General features: G+C 47.3%; 1 protein-coding gene across 1 annotated transcript; it reads left to right on the top strand.

Moving 5' to 3' along the window:
• The first annotated feature begins 97 nt into the window (after window positions 1-97).
• Eef1g (eukaryotic translation elongation factor 1 gamma) lies at window positions 98-14,980 on the top strand. The gene is made up of 10 exons (XM_042675964.1): window positions 98-277; window positions 1,324-1,482; window positions 2,313-2,376; window positions 2,506-2,648; window positions 3,130-3,273; window positions 6,669-6,798; window positions 7,397-7,604; window positions 14,157-14,329; window positions 14,427-14,551; window positions 14,744-14,980. Exons 1-10 carry the CDS (start codon window positions 266-268, stop codon window positions 14,900-14,902), a joined length of 1,317 nt encoding a protein of 438 aa, XP_042531898.1. The 5' UTR covers window positions 98-265; the 3' UTR covers window positions 14,903-14,980.
• The last annotated feature ends 518 nt before the right edge of the window (window positions 14,981-15,498 follow it).

The raw sequence follows: 15,498 nt of genomic DNA, 5'->3' as shown, positions 1-15,498 counted from the left end.
ATTGGTCGGCTCTACTTGAGGGGCGGGCCACACAAGAGCCCTACTGCGCAGGCACGAGCCTGCACTGCCCGGGACGGCAAGGCCCCACCCCTTTCTTTTTCCAATTCAGCGCCTTGGGATACGGAACTGTCGTGCGCGGGCCTTCTATGCCGTCCTCGCTTTCCGGCTGCTGCCTCTCCACGGCTCTCCCTTACCCCCTCCTCTCCCTGGCGGCGCACTTTGCGGCAGCACCGACAGCCCCACCCCCTTTCTCTGCGGAATCACCATGGCGGCTGGGGTAAGTTCATCGGCTCTGGTGATTCGGTTCGTCTCATCCGCCGCCATCCTCTGTCCGACAGGGGCGGCTCGGCGCCGGAGGACGTCGGGGGCCATGCTGGGGGGGTGGCCCGGGGTCTGCAGAGGATCCTGTCGGGGAGCAGGGCTCCTGGGACGGGGCGAGGGACCGAGAGCGGAGCTCCCGGAGGGCAGAGGTGGAATGTGAGGAGAAAGAGATGCTCGCGTCCGCGCCGTCTGCAGGCTGACCCAGGCGGCTCGGCTTCACTGCCGTTGGGAGCCGTGGGGTCTCGGCTTCTTGGTGGAACTTCGGCCACCGTTTTGTGGGGCAGCGAACGGGGACCGAGGAGCGGGTGTCCGTGTGGGGTAGGGACGGCTGGCACGGCCCAGGCTTGGGGGCGAGTTGCGTCTCCGGGTAGTGGGACCAGCCGGACCCCACTGTGGAGACCCACAGAGAAGTCGGTTGAGAGCCCGGTGCCGGCCAGGACCAGAGAATGAGGGAATGCTGGACGAGGAGAGAGGCTTTAAGAAGTTTATTTTTAAATCTTAGGAAGAGGCGTTGATTTGGAAAGAGAACATGCTAGTCGCTTTTAACGTGGCAGTTCTCAGGGGAACTTGGGAAATCTCTGGTCCGGAATGTCTCCTGTACGGGTGATGCTTTCTCAACGTGCTTAGTTCAGCAGTAGAGGGAGTGAGTTGTCAGGCGCTGGGGTCACCGTGAATGAATGAAACCGAGGGTTCTGGCAGGGGAGGGCCGATGGGGGAGGAGGCTTATGGGAATCACCATCTCTGGATTTCTTGGAGATAACACGGGAAAGAAGAGTGCTTCCTCCCAGGCTGTCCTTAGGGAAGGTCACATCTGTCAGCAAGCTTTATTTAGCAGTTGGTAGGTAATTCTGTTCTTGGTATTTCAGAGGACTCTGATTACATGTGACAAATAACTAGGGAACTTGGACCAGAAGGAGCAGCATAAATAAATGGGAAAGAGTGGATTTTAGGACTTGGAATCCAGTTCTCAATAATCTTCTCCACTTCTCCTTTCTCTGATAGACCCTGTACACATATCCTGAAAACTGGAGAGCCTTCAAGGCTCTCATTGCTGCTCAGTACAGTGGGGCCCAGGTCCGTGTACTCTCCGCACCACCCCACTTCCACTTTGGCCAAACCAACCGCACCCCTGAATTTCTCCGGAAATTTCCTGCTGGCAAGGTGAGTAAGGGAAGTGGAGAGGGGCAGTTGTTTTTGATCCTGAGAACCCAGAACGCTCTAGGATTCCATTGCCCTGTAGAAGGCTGTATCTTTTAAAGGGTGCTTTCCAAATTATTTAACCACATTTCAGTGGTTTAAAAAAAAGAAAGAAAGAAAGAAACTTGAAATCTGGGTGTGATGGTGCACATCTGTAATCCCATCACTGGCATGGCTGAGTCAGGAGAATTGAGGGTTCAAGGCTACCCTGGACCACATGGAGAGATTCTACCTCACAGAAATCAAAAGGAAATTATTTATTTGAGATAACTATAGAGTGCTCTGCAAAAGGTAATGCAGAGCTATTCAGCAACTTGCCAAATTCACAGGTTTAATTACATTCGTGGGCAACAGTACAGTTCCAAATGTTACCATTGCAAGTATCTATTACTTACTCATTAGAGTGAATTTCCCCCCAAGGGATTTAGAGATAGGTAAATAACCACAGTTATGAGGCTAATATTAGAGAAGGTCCATTGCTATGTGAGTTGTGCCCTAATTCTTGTCAGTGATACAGACATAGATGTACAACTTGTATTTTATTTGAACTTAGAAGCTTATGCGTAAAGTCTTACATTTCACATCTTCTGTAGATGTAAGAGTTCTAGTTTCTGACTTTCTACTTAGTGTCTTTTAGGGGTTTCATGCAGATAACCCATAACAGCCAAATGTTCCAATTGCTTAGTTCAGATATTCAGATTGCAAGGGATACCTGGTCATTTTTTAAAATCTAAAAACCGTTTACTTCCTGGAACTGGTCATTGAGACATGACTGTATTTTCCTTTTTTCCTAGGTTCCAGCATTTGAGGGTGATGATGGATTCTGTGTGTTTGAGAGCAATGCCATCGCCTACTATGGTAATTTGTTGCAGGGATATTTGGCATTGGGAGGGCCGGAGGTGAGAGCGTGAGGGTGGACTGCAATGGACCTGGCTTGGTAACTGGCATGACTCCCAAGGTTCTGACCTGCATGTTCTGCCTCTGCAGTGAGCAATGAGGAGCTTCGGGGAGGTACTCCAGAGGCAGCAGCCCAGGTGGTGCAGTGGGTGAGCTTTGCTGATAGTGACATAGTGCCCCCAGCCAGCACCTGGGTGTTCCCCACCTTAGGCATCATGCACCATAACAAACAGGTGAGCTTTGGAACTTGGGGACAGCATCAGTTCCTGAGAGTTTGGGGAATGGGAAAATAGATCAAGGACCAGATAGCAAGAATATGTGAGAGATGAAAAGGACATAATTTCTGGCCTGTAAATAGACAACCGATGGTATCTGGGTGCTTTGTCATACACAGTGGTTTGTCTTGCATGGTCCAAGGCACCATTTCTGCTCAGGTTATACTCCCAATGGGAATTGAGTGATTAGAACAGATGTGCTCGAGGGTTCCAATAAGTTATTATCATTATTATTATTATTTTCAGTGTAGTGGGAAATGAAGCCAGACCCACCACAAAGGCATTTAGTATAGACAGCTTCATTCAGGATAACATTTGAGATGATTCTTGATGATCCTGACTTGATTGAAACTGGGTGGATATATGTCTGATTACGTTCGTGGGAGGAAGATGAGGAAGACAGAATCTACCCATTAAGTTTGACTGTTTTGAATCATAGGCCACTGAGAATGCAAAGGAGGAGGTGAGGCGAATTCTGGGGCTGCTGGATGCTCATCTGAAGACAAGGACTTTCCTGGTGGGCGAACGAGTGACACTGGCTGATATCACAGTTGTCTGTACCCTGTTATGGCTCTATAAACAGGTGAGGTTTATAAAGGGATCCATTTGGCAGGGAGTAGCTGAGTGTTGGAAACACAGTACAGTCCTGGTGGCCTGGCTCTGCTGAGGACATGGCTGAAAGGGAGTCCAAGGTCATATCTGGGGTGAGGGGGGTCCCAGGGTTGATGTGGGGATACACATCACTGTAAGATTGCTCTTAGTTTCTGGTTGGCTGCCGAGCTGTTTTATGCCAGCCTGCCTTGGGAAGCTTGGTTAGCCTTAGTTATGAAAACTGAGGTTTGCAGCTTCAAGATTTTTTTTTGTGTCTGTCATGGGGCTTGAACTCTGGGCCTGCGCTGTCCCTCAGCTCTTCAGCTCAAGGTTAGCACTCTATCACTTGAGCATCAGCACCACTTCTGGCTTTTTCTGTTTTTGTGGTGCTCCTCAGCACCAGCTTCAAGATCTTTTGAGGGCAGATCTGAGTTTAAGTCTTAGCTTCACTTAATGGAGGATACAGAAGGGTATGTGAATTCCTTTAGATTGCTTGTGTCTGTGCGGGCATGTGTGTACATACCTCAGTACTTGGACTTGAACTCAGAGCCTGTGCTCTTGCTGTGGCACTCTACCACTTGACTCATACCTGTACCTATTTTTTCCCCTCTGTGATCAACAAAATGAGGGTAGTAATGAACGTTGTCTAGGTTGTTGGATGTAAAGGAATGGCGTGTTAGCTGAGCACTAGTGGATTACAGTTGTAATCCTAGTGATTTGGGAGGCTGAGATTGGAAGGATTGTGGTTCTAGGCCAGTTTATGTAAAGTTCTCAAGACTCTTCAAGGTGGGTGTGTGCCTGTTATCCTGGGTACAATGAGAATCCTAAAATAAACAGATTAGGGTCCAAGAATATTCCAGGAAGGAACAAAACCCTATCTCAAAAATGACCAGCTCGGGGCTGGGAAGGTGGCTCAGTGGTAGAGCGCTTGCCTTGCATGCCTGAGGCCCTGGGTCCAATTCCTCAGCACCACATAAGCAAAAAGAAAAAAGCCAGAAGTGGCGCTGTGGCTCAAGTGGTAGAGCGCTAGCCTTGAGCTGAAGAGCTGAGGGACAGTGTCCAGGCCCAGAGTTCAGGCCCCACGACTGGACCCAAAAAAAAAAAAAATGACCAGCTCCCTGTGCGCCGGTGGCTCACGCCTGTAATCCTAGCTACTCAGGAGGCTGAGATCTGAGGATCAGTGCAAAGCCAGCCCAGGCAGGAAAGTCTGTGAGACTCTTATCTCCAATAAACCACCAGGAAACCGGAAGTAGCACTGTGGCTCCAGCAGTAGAGCGCTCGCCTTGAGCTGAAGAGCACAGGGACAGCACCCAAGCCCAGAGTTCAAGCCCCAAGACCAAAAAAAAAAAAAAAAATGACCAGCTCTCCTGGTGCTGGTGGCTTATGCCTGTAATCCTAGCTACTCGACACTGAGGTCTAGGGACTGAGGCTCAAAGCCAACCCAGGCAAAAAGGTGGAAGTGGAGGTATGGTAGAGTGCCAAGTGATAGAACACCAGCCTTGAGCCGGAAAAGTCAAGTGATGGCACAAGACCCTAACTTAAAACCCAGAGAGCAGCACACACAAAAAGACCATCTAAGAGGGCTAGGAAGGTGGCTTAGTGGTAGAGTGCTTGCCTAGCATGCATGAAGCCCTGGATTAGATTCCTCAGTACCACATAAACAGAAAAGGCCAGAAGTGGTGCTATGGCTCATGTGTTAGAGTGCTAGACTTGAGCAAAAGAAGCTCAGGGACCGTGCTCAGGCCCTGAGTTCAAACCCCAGAACTGGCAAAATTAACAACAAAAAGACCATCTAAGAAAAGGGGTAGAGGCATGACTCAGTGGTAGAACACTTGCCTAGTAAGGTAAGCTCAAGGTCTTGAGTTCAAACCCTAGTACCAGCCTCCTCCAAAAATAGTAACATGTTGCAAATTTTCAAACTAGCACTGGACCTATCTTTTATTGTCATTGGTCCTGGGGCTTGAACTCTGCTCTTTGGCTCAAAGCTAGTGTGCCACCACTTTGAGCCACAGCTCGGCTTGCAGTTTTCTGGTGGTTGGTTAGAAATAAGTCTTACACTTTCCTTCCCGTGCTACTTTGAACCGTGATCCTCAGATCTCAGCCATCTGAGTAGCTAGGATTACAGCCTTGAGCTACCTGTTCCTGGTGTTCCAATGTCTTAATGCTTCTCTACCTATTGTGTTGTAACTGTACACAGTGCACACACACAGCTTACAAGTAGGCAGTACTGCAGAGCCAGCACTCCTGGCTGTCCATTACTGTTGTACATGCTAGACAAGTGGTGTGTGTTACTGAGCTCATACCAAGCCTGAGGCTGAGGATAGTGCACACAGTATAGTCAGTGCAGAGATAGCTAGAGCCTTCTTAGCAAGTAAGTAGTATTTTATTGGCAGTACTGGGATTTGAACTCGGGGCCTTGTACTTGGTTAGGGCGGCCTTCTACCATTTCAATCATATCTCCAGTTGTACTTTTTTGCTGCTTATTCTGCAGGTGGATCCTTCAAACCTTAACCTCCTGAGTATGTAGGATTTAAAGTGTGAGCCAGTAGTGCCTAGCTTCAAAAAAAAAAGTGTTCTTAAGGCACTTGGGAGAGAGAGAGGTGGTGTGATGGTAGAATCCAAGGCTTCCAGCATACTGTCACTGGGCTAAGGTGCAGTCCTCTAAGGACTAGCTCTGTTGCAGCCTCTTGTCCTTCCCTTTTTTGTGTGAGAGGGTTTGAACTCAAGGTCTTGGCTTGGTAGGCAGCTACCTCACAACCACTTGATTCTTGTCCCCCAGCTTTTTTTTTTTTATAGGATCTTGTGCTTTTTGGCTGGTTGTAAACTGTGATCCTCCCTGTGACTCTCCAGTACTTGGGATTAGTAAGCACAGCTTGTTTGTAGAGATTAGTTTTTGTTTTGTTTTTGCCCAGGGTGACCTTGAACCATGATCTCTGCCTTCTAAGGAATAGTGTCAAAAGAAAGCTTATTAGCAGGTGAAATTTAAAAGATTGGTAACAATGTAAGATTTTTAGGGGCAAGATACAGTTTTTCTAAATGGAAGATAGGGACAGGAAGCTCTTACATTAGACTGGACTATAAAGAAGTTTTTTTATATATATAAAGAGATTTTTTTTTTAAGGTATGTTTCCAGCACTTGGGAGGCTCAGGCAGGAAGATCATGAATTGGAGGTCAGCCTGAGTAGGTAGTGTAGTGAGACCCTGTCTCAAAAAGTAAAGCAAGCAAGAAATACAGAAGTGGTCTATATGGGGAGCAGTAAATGCCATCAGATGCAGCTGTCTAGGATTTTAGAGGAAGGGCAGCCTAGAGATGGTAGGGAGAGAGAGCTAAGAGTCTCCTGGGTTCTGCTTTTCCTGTGCTCACTTTAACTCCACCTATCTTGACAGGTTTTGGAGCCTTCTTTCCGCCAGGCTTTCCCCAATACCAACCGCTGGTTCCTCACCTGCATTAACCAGCCCCAGTTCCGGGCTGTCTTGGGGGAGGTGAAACTGTGTGAGAAGATGGCCCAGTTTGATGGTAAGTTGGAGGGGATGGGAGCACAGGTCAGAGTCCTTGTTTTCTTATCCAGTCTTTGGGTTATGGGAACCCTGCATCATGTGAAATTGCAGTAAAACGCAGGGTTGTCTGGTTTTATTTCCAAAGGCATCTCTTTGCTTGATCACGGACAGTGCAGCGTGGTTTATACTCCCATCCATCCGTTTTCCTTTTATTATTATTATTTTTTTTATTGTGAAAATACTGTACAGAGGGGTTACAATTACATGGGCAAGATAGCGAGTACATTTCTTATCAAGCATTGTAGCCTCCTCCTTTGTTTCCCCTTCCCATCCCATCTTCCTCCCACCCTCCCCACCCAACCCTCCCCCCCACCAAAGTTGTAAAGTTCGTTTTCGACATAACGACTTGTACTTCTCATTGTTGCAATGGTCCACCTGTATCCCTATTTAAACGATTTGTTTTTTCCCTTCCCCTCCACAAATTATAACAACATTAAATACAGTGAAAGCAGGGGTTATACCGTGGGAGAGGGTCCTTTTTTATTATTAACGCTGATTTCTGCTTGGAGGAATCTGGAAACAGGACCTTTTTCTCCTTTCCTTATTCTCTCCCTCAGCTAAGAAGTTTGCAGAGAGCCAGCCTAAAAAAGATACCCCACGGAAAGAGAAGGGTTCAAGGGAAGAGAAGCAGAAGGAAAAAGCTTCTGAGCGAAAAGAGGAAAAAAAGGCAGCTGCCCCAGCTCCAGAGGAGGAGATGGACGAGTGTGAGCAGGCACTGGCTTCTGAGCCCAAGGCCAAGGACCCCTTTGCTCATCTGCCCAAGAGGTAAGGATACTGGATGGCATGCTCACTTCTATACCCTATGGCATCAGGGGCCAGAATTTTGGATTATTTATTTTGGTGGCACTGGGGTTTTGAACCCAAGGCCTAGTGTGTGCTTGTCAGGCACTCTACCACTGAGCCATTCCTCCCATCCTTTTTGCACTGGTTATCTTGAGATAGGGTCTTTCTTTCTGCCAGGACCTGCTCAGTGATCCTTGTATTTTGCATTTCCCACTCTAGCTGAGATGACAGACACACACCACCATACCCACTTTCTGTTGAGATGGCGTCTCATGGGCTTTTTTTTTTCAGGACTGTCCACTATCCTAGAATTTCATTCTGCTCAATCTGAGCCTCCTGTGTAGCTGGAAGGACAGTCACACGCCACTATGACCAGCTAGCTATTGCAATAACTTGAAGGTGTTTTGAAAGTATATTTTAAATTTAAAATGTTTAGTTTTGAAGTGGACTTCCAAATCATCAATAATAAGATAAATTCTATAATCTTAACTACTAAGAATGTCGAGATCTGATAAGTACTGTTTGAAGCCAGCTACCACTTGAGCCATAGCACCACTTCCAGTTTTCTGTGGTTATTTGGAGACAGAGTCTTACAGACTTTCCTGCCTCGGCTGGCTTTGAACCACGATCCTCAGATCTCATCCTCTTGAGTAGTTAGGATTAGAGGCATGAGCCACCAGTGCTCAGCCAGCAATTTGGTTGAGTGTGCTCATTTCACTTAGTGTCGAGGGCTGAGTGGTGACACACGCTTATAATCCCAGCACTCTGGAAGCCAAGATACTAGGATTGCAAGTTGAAGGCCAAGAAGTATGGGGAGAAAGAAGATGAAGACAGCCTATGTCCCTAGCTGGGCTGGCTTTGAAGCAACTGACAGCAGCAAGATTCTGTTACTAGTTGTGAAAAATCAGACTACAAACGTTGCTTACCAAACAAGTGGCTTCATTGTTAACAAACTTGGTAGCTGACACCCCCAAGCAGAAGGAAGTAGATTGGTGGGGGTCCTCTGAATCCTATTTTTATTCCCTGATTTGTTTCTCTTGGCTTTTACCAACTTCAGTTTAAAAAAAGAAATCATTTAGGGCTGAGAAGGTAGCTTAGTGGTAGAGTGCTTGCCTAGCATGCATATGAAGCCATGGTTTTTATTCCTCAGTATCACATACACAGAAAAGGCTGGAAGTGATGCTTGTGGCTCAAGTGATAGAATACTAACCTTCAGCAAAAGAAGCTCAAGGACAGTGCCCAGGCCCCTCAAATTGGAAAAGAAAAAAGAAAAAAAAAATCAAATTTCACCAGATGCTGATGGCTCACGCCTGGCCTGAGGATCACGGTTTGAAGCCAGCCCAGGCAGAAAAGTCCCCATGAGACTTACGGAAGTAGAGCTGTGGCTGGAGCAAAAGAGCTCCCCCAGGCCCTGAGTTTAAGCCCCACAGCCAACCCTCCCCCCAAAAAAATCTCAACTCTTAATCCTGAGTTACTGTCAGTTGTGTTTAAATTGTGTGATCTGCTGAGTGCTTGCCTACACAACTACTAGTTAAAAGTTGATATGTTTAGATAAATTGAGAATTTGAGAGTCCCAGGTGTCTAGCAGAAGTTGGGTGGAGATGGAGCTGGGCACCGGACAACCACCTAGCTCCTGGGAACCACACACCTGTGGGTACCCAGGGTCTACTGACAAAATAGTTCTTGGAAGACAGCATATAGTGAGAGTTTTGTTTGGTTTTGTGGGGGCAGTCACAGCTCTGCTTCCAACTTTTCGGTGTTTTAATTGGAATCCCATGGACTTCCCTGCCTGGGCTGGATTTTTGATCCAAGACCTTTAGATCTCAGCCTCCTGAGTAGCTAGGATTACAGGCGTGAGCCACCAGCACTCAGCGTAGTGAAGATTTTTGTGTGTGTGCCAAAAAAGATAGCCAGTGCTTTCCTGGTTCTGTGCTACCCACTCACTTTAGTCACTGCCCTAAACATTTTATTGGAAGTCAAAGTCTTTTCTGTGGTCATTGCTTCATAACTTGGGAATTTTATTTGCTTGTTTGTGAGACAGGGTCTCATCTGTAGGCCAGTTGACCTTGAACTCATAGGCCTTATGCCATTCACTATTTGGTCTGTTAGGATTCAGATTTGACACCCCCTCTCCTCCATTTTGTGATGGTTAGTGTGGTAATTGGGTGTGCAAGAGGACCCACAGGAAGGAAGTCGGGGTGTGTGGAGTGTGAATGATGATGGGGGACACCAGTTGGCAACTGCAGTGTGGCTGTACTCCTTAGAACTAACTCCCAGGTCCTTTGTGGTGACCAAGAAGGCTCTGGGTGCAGCTAAGTGACGTATACAGTGCTGAAGACCAACCAAGAGCTACATCCTTCCTTATCTGCTCTTTAAACTCAAGTGATTAACCTTGCACTGGGATATGTCAAGAGTGAGCAAGATCTGTTTGTGTGTATAACTGGCCCAAACCACATGCTATTATGTATATGCTATTGTGATATACATGAGATTTTTGTTGTTGCTGTTATTGTTGATTGTGGGGCTTGAACTCTGGGTCTGGGAGCTGTCCCTGAGCTCTTCAGCTCAAGGCTAGTGCTCTACCACTTGCCACAGCACCGCTTCCGGCTTTTTCTGCTTATGTGGTGGTGAGGAATCGAACACAGGGCCTCATGCATTCAAGGCAAGCACTCTGACACTGAGCCACCTTCCCAGCCCCACCTAGAAATTTTTTTTTTAATTGTGAAAATACTGTACAGAGGGGTTACAATTACATGGGCAAGATAATGAGTACATTTCTTATCAAGCATCGTAGCTTCCTCCTTTGTTTCCCCTTCCCATCCCTTCCTATCCTACCCCCCTAACCTAGAAATTTTTTTTTGGTGTGGGGGGGGTCTGGTTGTAGGCCCTGAACTCTGGGCCTGGATGCTGTCCCTCAGCTCTTCAGCTCAACGCTAGCGCTTTACCACTTGCCACAGCACCGCTTCCGGCTTTTTCTGCTTATGTGGTGCTGAGGAATTGAACCCAGGGCCTCATGCATACAAGGCAAGCAATCTACCACTGAGCCACCTTCCCAACCCCACTAGAAATTTTTATAATGTAGCTCAGGCAGCAAATTGGAAATCTTGCAGGAGACGTCCTTTCTACTTTAACTCTTGGCTCAGGTGATGCTCCTGTCCCAACAGTGTAATAGTGGAACCTTGCCTTTTTTTTTTTTTTTTTTGCCACTCATGGGGCTCAAACTCAAGGCTAGGCACTGTCCCTGAGCTTCTTTTGCTCAAGGCTGGCCATGTGAGCCACAGCACCCCTTCTGGCTTTTTCTGTGTATGTAGTACTGAGGAACCCAGGGCTTCATGCCTGCAAGCACTCTGTTACTAAGCCACATTCCCAGCCCCAAACCTTGCCTTTTCTTATATCCTTTTTGGAACAGTTAATGCCTATTTGCTGAGTTATCATGGTGCCCTGTTGGGCTGCTCAAAGATGAAACCCTTAAGACTGAGACTTGTTTGTTTTTTTGTTTTGTTTTTTGGATCTGGTCCTGGCGCCTGAACTCTGGGCCTGGGTGCTGTCCCTCAGCTCTTCAGCTCAAGGCTAGCACTCTACTACTTGAGCCACAGCGCCACTTCCGGCTCTTGTCTTTTTACTTTTGTGGTTCTGAGGAATTGAACCCAGGGCCTCAGGTATGCAAGGCAAGCGCTCTACCACTTAGCCACCTTCCCAGCCCTTACTTTTTTTTTTTTGGTTGGTCCTGGGGCTTGAACTCTGGGCCTGGGTGCTGTCCCTCAGCTCTTCAGCTCAAGGCTAGCACTCTACTACTTGAGCCACAGCGCCACTTCCGGCTCTTTTCTTTTTACTTATGTGGTGCTGAGGAATTGAACCCAGGGCCTCAGGTATGCAAGGCAAGCACTCTAACCACTGAGCCACCTTTCTAGCCCCGACTTGTTTGTTTTGTTCAGGGTTACATTCCAGTCCCTCTATGACCTTCCAGCTAAAGGTATTTTCTTAGAAGGTGGTTAGTTTATAATTCTTTGAGACAGGGTCTCAAATTATAGGCCAAGCTGAACTCAAAACATTTTGTTTTAGTGCTGGTTTTGGGGCTTGAACTCGGCCTGGACACTGCCATTGAACCATTGAACTTCTTGTTCAAGGCTAGTGCTCTCCTTGAGCCACAGCTGTACTTCTAGCTTTTTGTTTTGTTTTCTTTCCTTTTCTTTTTAGTTTAGTGGAGATAAGAGGCTCACAGACTTTCCTGCTTGGGCTGTCTTTGAACTGCAATCCTCAGATCTCAGGCTCCTTAGTAGCTGAGATGACAGGTATGAGCCACCAGCGCCAGGCTTGAGCACTTTGTTTTAACAGGGTTTTGTTTTTTTTCATATGTGCATATAAAAGTACTGGAATGACTGGAGGTGATAGTTCACCAGCTTGAGCTGAGCAAAAGCTAAGTGAGAGCTTGAAGCCCTGAGTTCAAAAAGAAAAAGTTTTAAAATTGGGTGCTAGTGCTCATACCTGTAATACTAGGTATTCAGGAGCCTGAGATCATTGTTCAACAAAGCCAATTAACCACAAATTACCCTACCTCCAATTAACCACAAAAAGCTAGAAGTGGAGTTGTGGCTCCAGTGGTAGAACTCCAGTCCTGGGCATAAGAGCCTGGTGCTTTGTTACACTATAAACTTGGAAAGGAACCACTTGGCCTCACCTGTAAAGCAAGGATTAGGGGAACAGTCTTAACTCATGGGACTGTTGGGAAGGTAGAGTGGAATCCTGCGGTGATGTTTGTGCTCATTTGTTGTACACTCATATATTCAAGGTTTGGCACATTAATGAAGTATAAGGTCATTAGCCACTCTAAAAAAAATGTGTATATGTATGTTGGTACCAATAGCTATATTTTAAAAAAAAGAAAAGAAAGAATGGTGGGGCACATTTGCAATCCTAGCTACTCAGGACACTGACATCTGAGAATCATGGTCCAAAGCCAGCCTGGGCAGAAAAGTCTGCGACTCTTATCTCCAATTAACCACTGGCTCAAAGTTTAGATTACTCTAGCCTTGAACAAAAGAGCTCAGAGACTGAGTGAGCCCAGGCCCTGAGTTCAAGCCCCATGACTGCCCACAAAAAGAAAGAATGAATCACAAGCTGTGATGGGAAACAGGTACCAGTATTGGTACCTTGCTACATTGTTTTTTTGGTTTTTTTTTTGGGGGGGGGGGGTCCGGTCGTGGGGCCTGAACTCTGGGCCTGGGCGCTACTGTCCCTCAGCTCTTCAGCTCAAGGCTAGCACTCTACCACTTGAGCCACAGCGCCACTTCCAGCTTTTTTCTTTTTACTTATGTGGTGCTGAGGAATCGAACCTAGGGCCTCAGGCATGCAAGGTAAGCGCTCTACCACTGAGCCACCTTCCCAGCCTCTACATTGGTATTTTTATATGTAGCTGCTGGTTAGGCTTGCTGGGTTCCTCCTGTTTTAGCCTGGAATACTGGGATTACAGGGGCGTGTGCCATCTTACCCAGCAAGAATTTTTAATAGTTTTGTCACAGTTGACCAAAACTGCATGGGTCATCCCTACATCTTTGAAAAATCGAAGACCAGAGGAAAGTATGTAAATATTAGTGTGCTCTTGTCTACTGGCATTATATAAATGCTTGCTTTCTTTCTCTTTTTTTTTTTTTTTTTTTGGTTGGTCATGAAGCTTGAACTCTGGGCCTGGGCACTGTCCCTCAGCTCTTTAGCTCAAGGGGAGCGCTCTGCTGCTTAAGTCACAGCGCCACTTCCGATTTTCTAGTGGTTTTTATTGGAGATAGGTCTCACAGACTTTCCTACCCAGGCTGGCTTTGAACTGTGATCCTCAGATCTCAGCCTTCTGAGTAGCTAGGATTATAGGTGTGAGCCATCAGTGCCTGACTTCTCAGGGACTTTCTTGCCCAGCACTCACCCTGGAACCTCAGATCTAGTCTTCTTAATAACTAGGATTACTGCCTATAGATGCTTTGTTAATTGAAAAGAAAAAAAAAACTAGAACCTCAGCCATGGGGTTGTGACTAACCCCTCCTACGTTGATCCTTGCCTTCTTGGCTCAGGATGCAAGATTGCCTCAAAGATAACCCAAATCTAAAGGTTCCTTATAGAAACTTGTTCTCACACACCAAGGTGTGAGATTTGAGGCGAGGCCCTTTGTATTCCTACTTCTGCCTGTTCAACCTGAGAGGCCAGCATGGTGGGGAAGGCTTTAGTGAGTCAGTAACTGAATGGGGCTTGTGAGCAGACTGGACCAGGTGGGGCGGAGCTAGTGAAGAAAGGAATCTTTACCCAGAGTGTCCACCTGGGGGCAGAAGTCAGCCATGCCCTTCCTGATACTGCTCACTGTGAGTCCTACCCTCATGCTTAGCATACTTGGGCAGAGGAGTGGCCTTGGCCTGTAATGTCCCTCCTGCTCTCTTCACTGGTGAGGTTATCTGCCAGTGAATTTGGAGTGAAAACACCCTTAGGTTGGCTATCCCTTGCTGTCTCTATAAGACTGGTCCTTATTGGCTCCTTCTCTTATTTTCCTTTTAGTACGTTTGTGTTGGATGAATTTAAGCGCAAGTACTCCAACGAGGACACACTGTCTGTGGCGCTGCCATATTTTTGGGAGCATTTTGATAAGGATGGCTGGTCCCTGTGGTATGCTGAGTACCGCTTCCCGGAAGAGCTCTCCCAGACCTTCATGAGTTGCAACCTCATCACTGGTAAGAAGGAGAGGATGGGTCTGGGGAGAGGACAGAGATCTGTATGCCGTGGGCTAATGTGATTCCGAAGGCCGAATGTTCTCCTTTGCCCTTCCAGGAATGTTCCAGCGATTGGACAAGCTGAGGAAGAATGCCTTTGCCAGTGTCGTCCTCTTTGGAACCAATAATAGCAGCTCCATTTCTGGAGTCTGGGTTTTCAGAGGCCAGGAACTTGCCTTTCCGGTGAGGGGGGATGGGGGAAGGAGTCTCTGGGGTCAGGGCAAGAATATGGGGCAATGAAATGAGCCTGTGAGCCATGTGGAGGCGTTCAGGGGTACCTGGGAAGAACCATTCATGTTCTCCATTGTTTTGGGGGGCTGCACGGGTGTCTGATAAACCTGACCACATGCCTCTTTGCTGGCTTCTGTTCCCCAGCTGAGTCCAGACTGGCAGGTGGACTACGAATCCTATACATGGCGGAAACTGGATCCTGGAAGTGAGGAGACCCAGACCTTGGTTCGAGAGTACTTTTCCTGGGAGGGGGCCTTCCAGCACGTGGGCAAAGCCTTCAATCAGGGCAAGATCTTCAAGTGACCATCTCTTGCCATCGCCTAGCTGCCTGCACCTGCCCTTCAGGGAGATAGGGGTCATTAAAGGAAACTGAACATTGAACCTTTCCTGTCGTGCCTCCTTTGTGAGTGGTGGCTCCTTGAAAGGGTAGAGATGAGCTGCGCAGGGCCCTGCGCCTGCAGCATCTCCACAGCAGGAGAGAAGTCTTCAGAAGAGCAGAAGTGGAGGCCTGGCCTCATTTTTGCTGTATTACCCCGCCTCTTGCAGTGGAAAGATGAGGAACAGGGTGTGGTGACATGGAGCTTAATTTGCTACCAAATTCTTAGGAGCCATATTCCAGGTTTTCCCCAGTGAGGGCAGAAAATACCTGCTAAAAAGGGAAAGAGTCAACATGTAACTCAGTGTATAGAGGAACGTTTTTGTGTGTGTGCTGATACTGGGACTTTCACTCGGGAGCCTCACACTCTTGCTTTTTTTGCCTATGGCTGGTGCTCTACCCCTTGAGAGATACAACTCCAGTTCCTGCTTTTTGCTCTTTACTTGGGGATTAAGAGTCTCCCTGATTTGTCTCCTCAGCTGGCTTTGTACTGAGATTTCCAGATCTCAGCCTCCAGACTGGC

The sequence above is a fragment of the Dipodomys spectabilis genome, unplaced genomic scaffold (assembly GCF_019054845.1).
Source record: "Dipodomys spectabilis isolate Male_0828 unplaced genomic scaffold, ASM1905484v1 ptg000030l, whole genome shotgun sequence".
NCBI classification, from domain to species: Eukaryota; Metazoa; Chordata; class Mammalia; order Rodentia; family Heteromyidae; genus Dipodomys; species Dipodomys spectabilis.
Note: the sequence above shows the minus strand (reverse complement) of the source record. Positions and strands in the feature narration are given on the sequence as shown.

Bases quoted from the DNA above. Each gene is read 5' to 3' on its own strand.
- Eef1g (XM_042675964.1), top strand. The intron at 6,799-7,396 runs GTAAGTTGGAGG...TCTCTCCCTCAG, and splicing joins GAAGATGGCCCAGTTTGATG to CTAAGAAGTTTGCAGAGAGC. The intron at 14,552-14,743 runs GTGAGGGGGGAT...TCTGTTCCCCAG, and splicing joins GCCAGGAACTTGCCTTTCCG to CTGAGTCCAGACTGGCAGGT.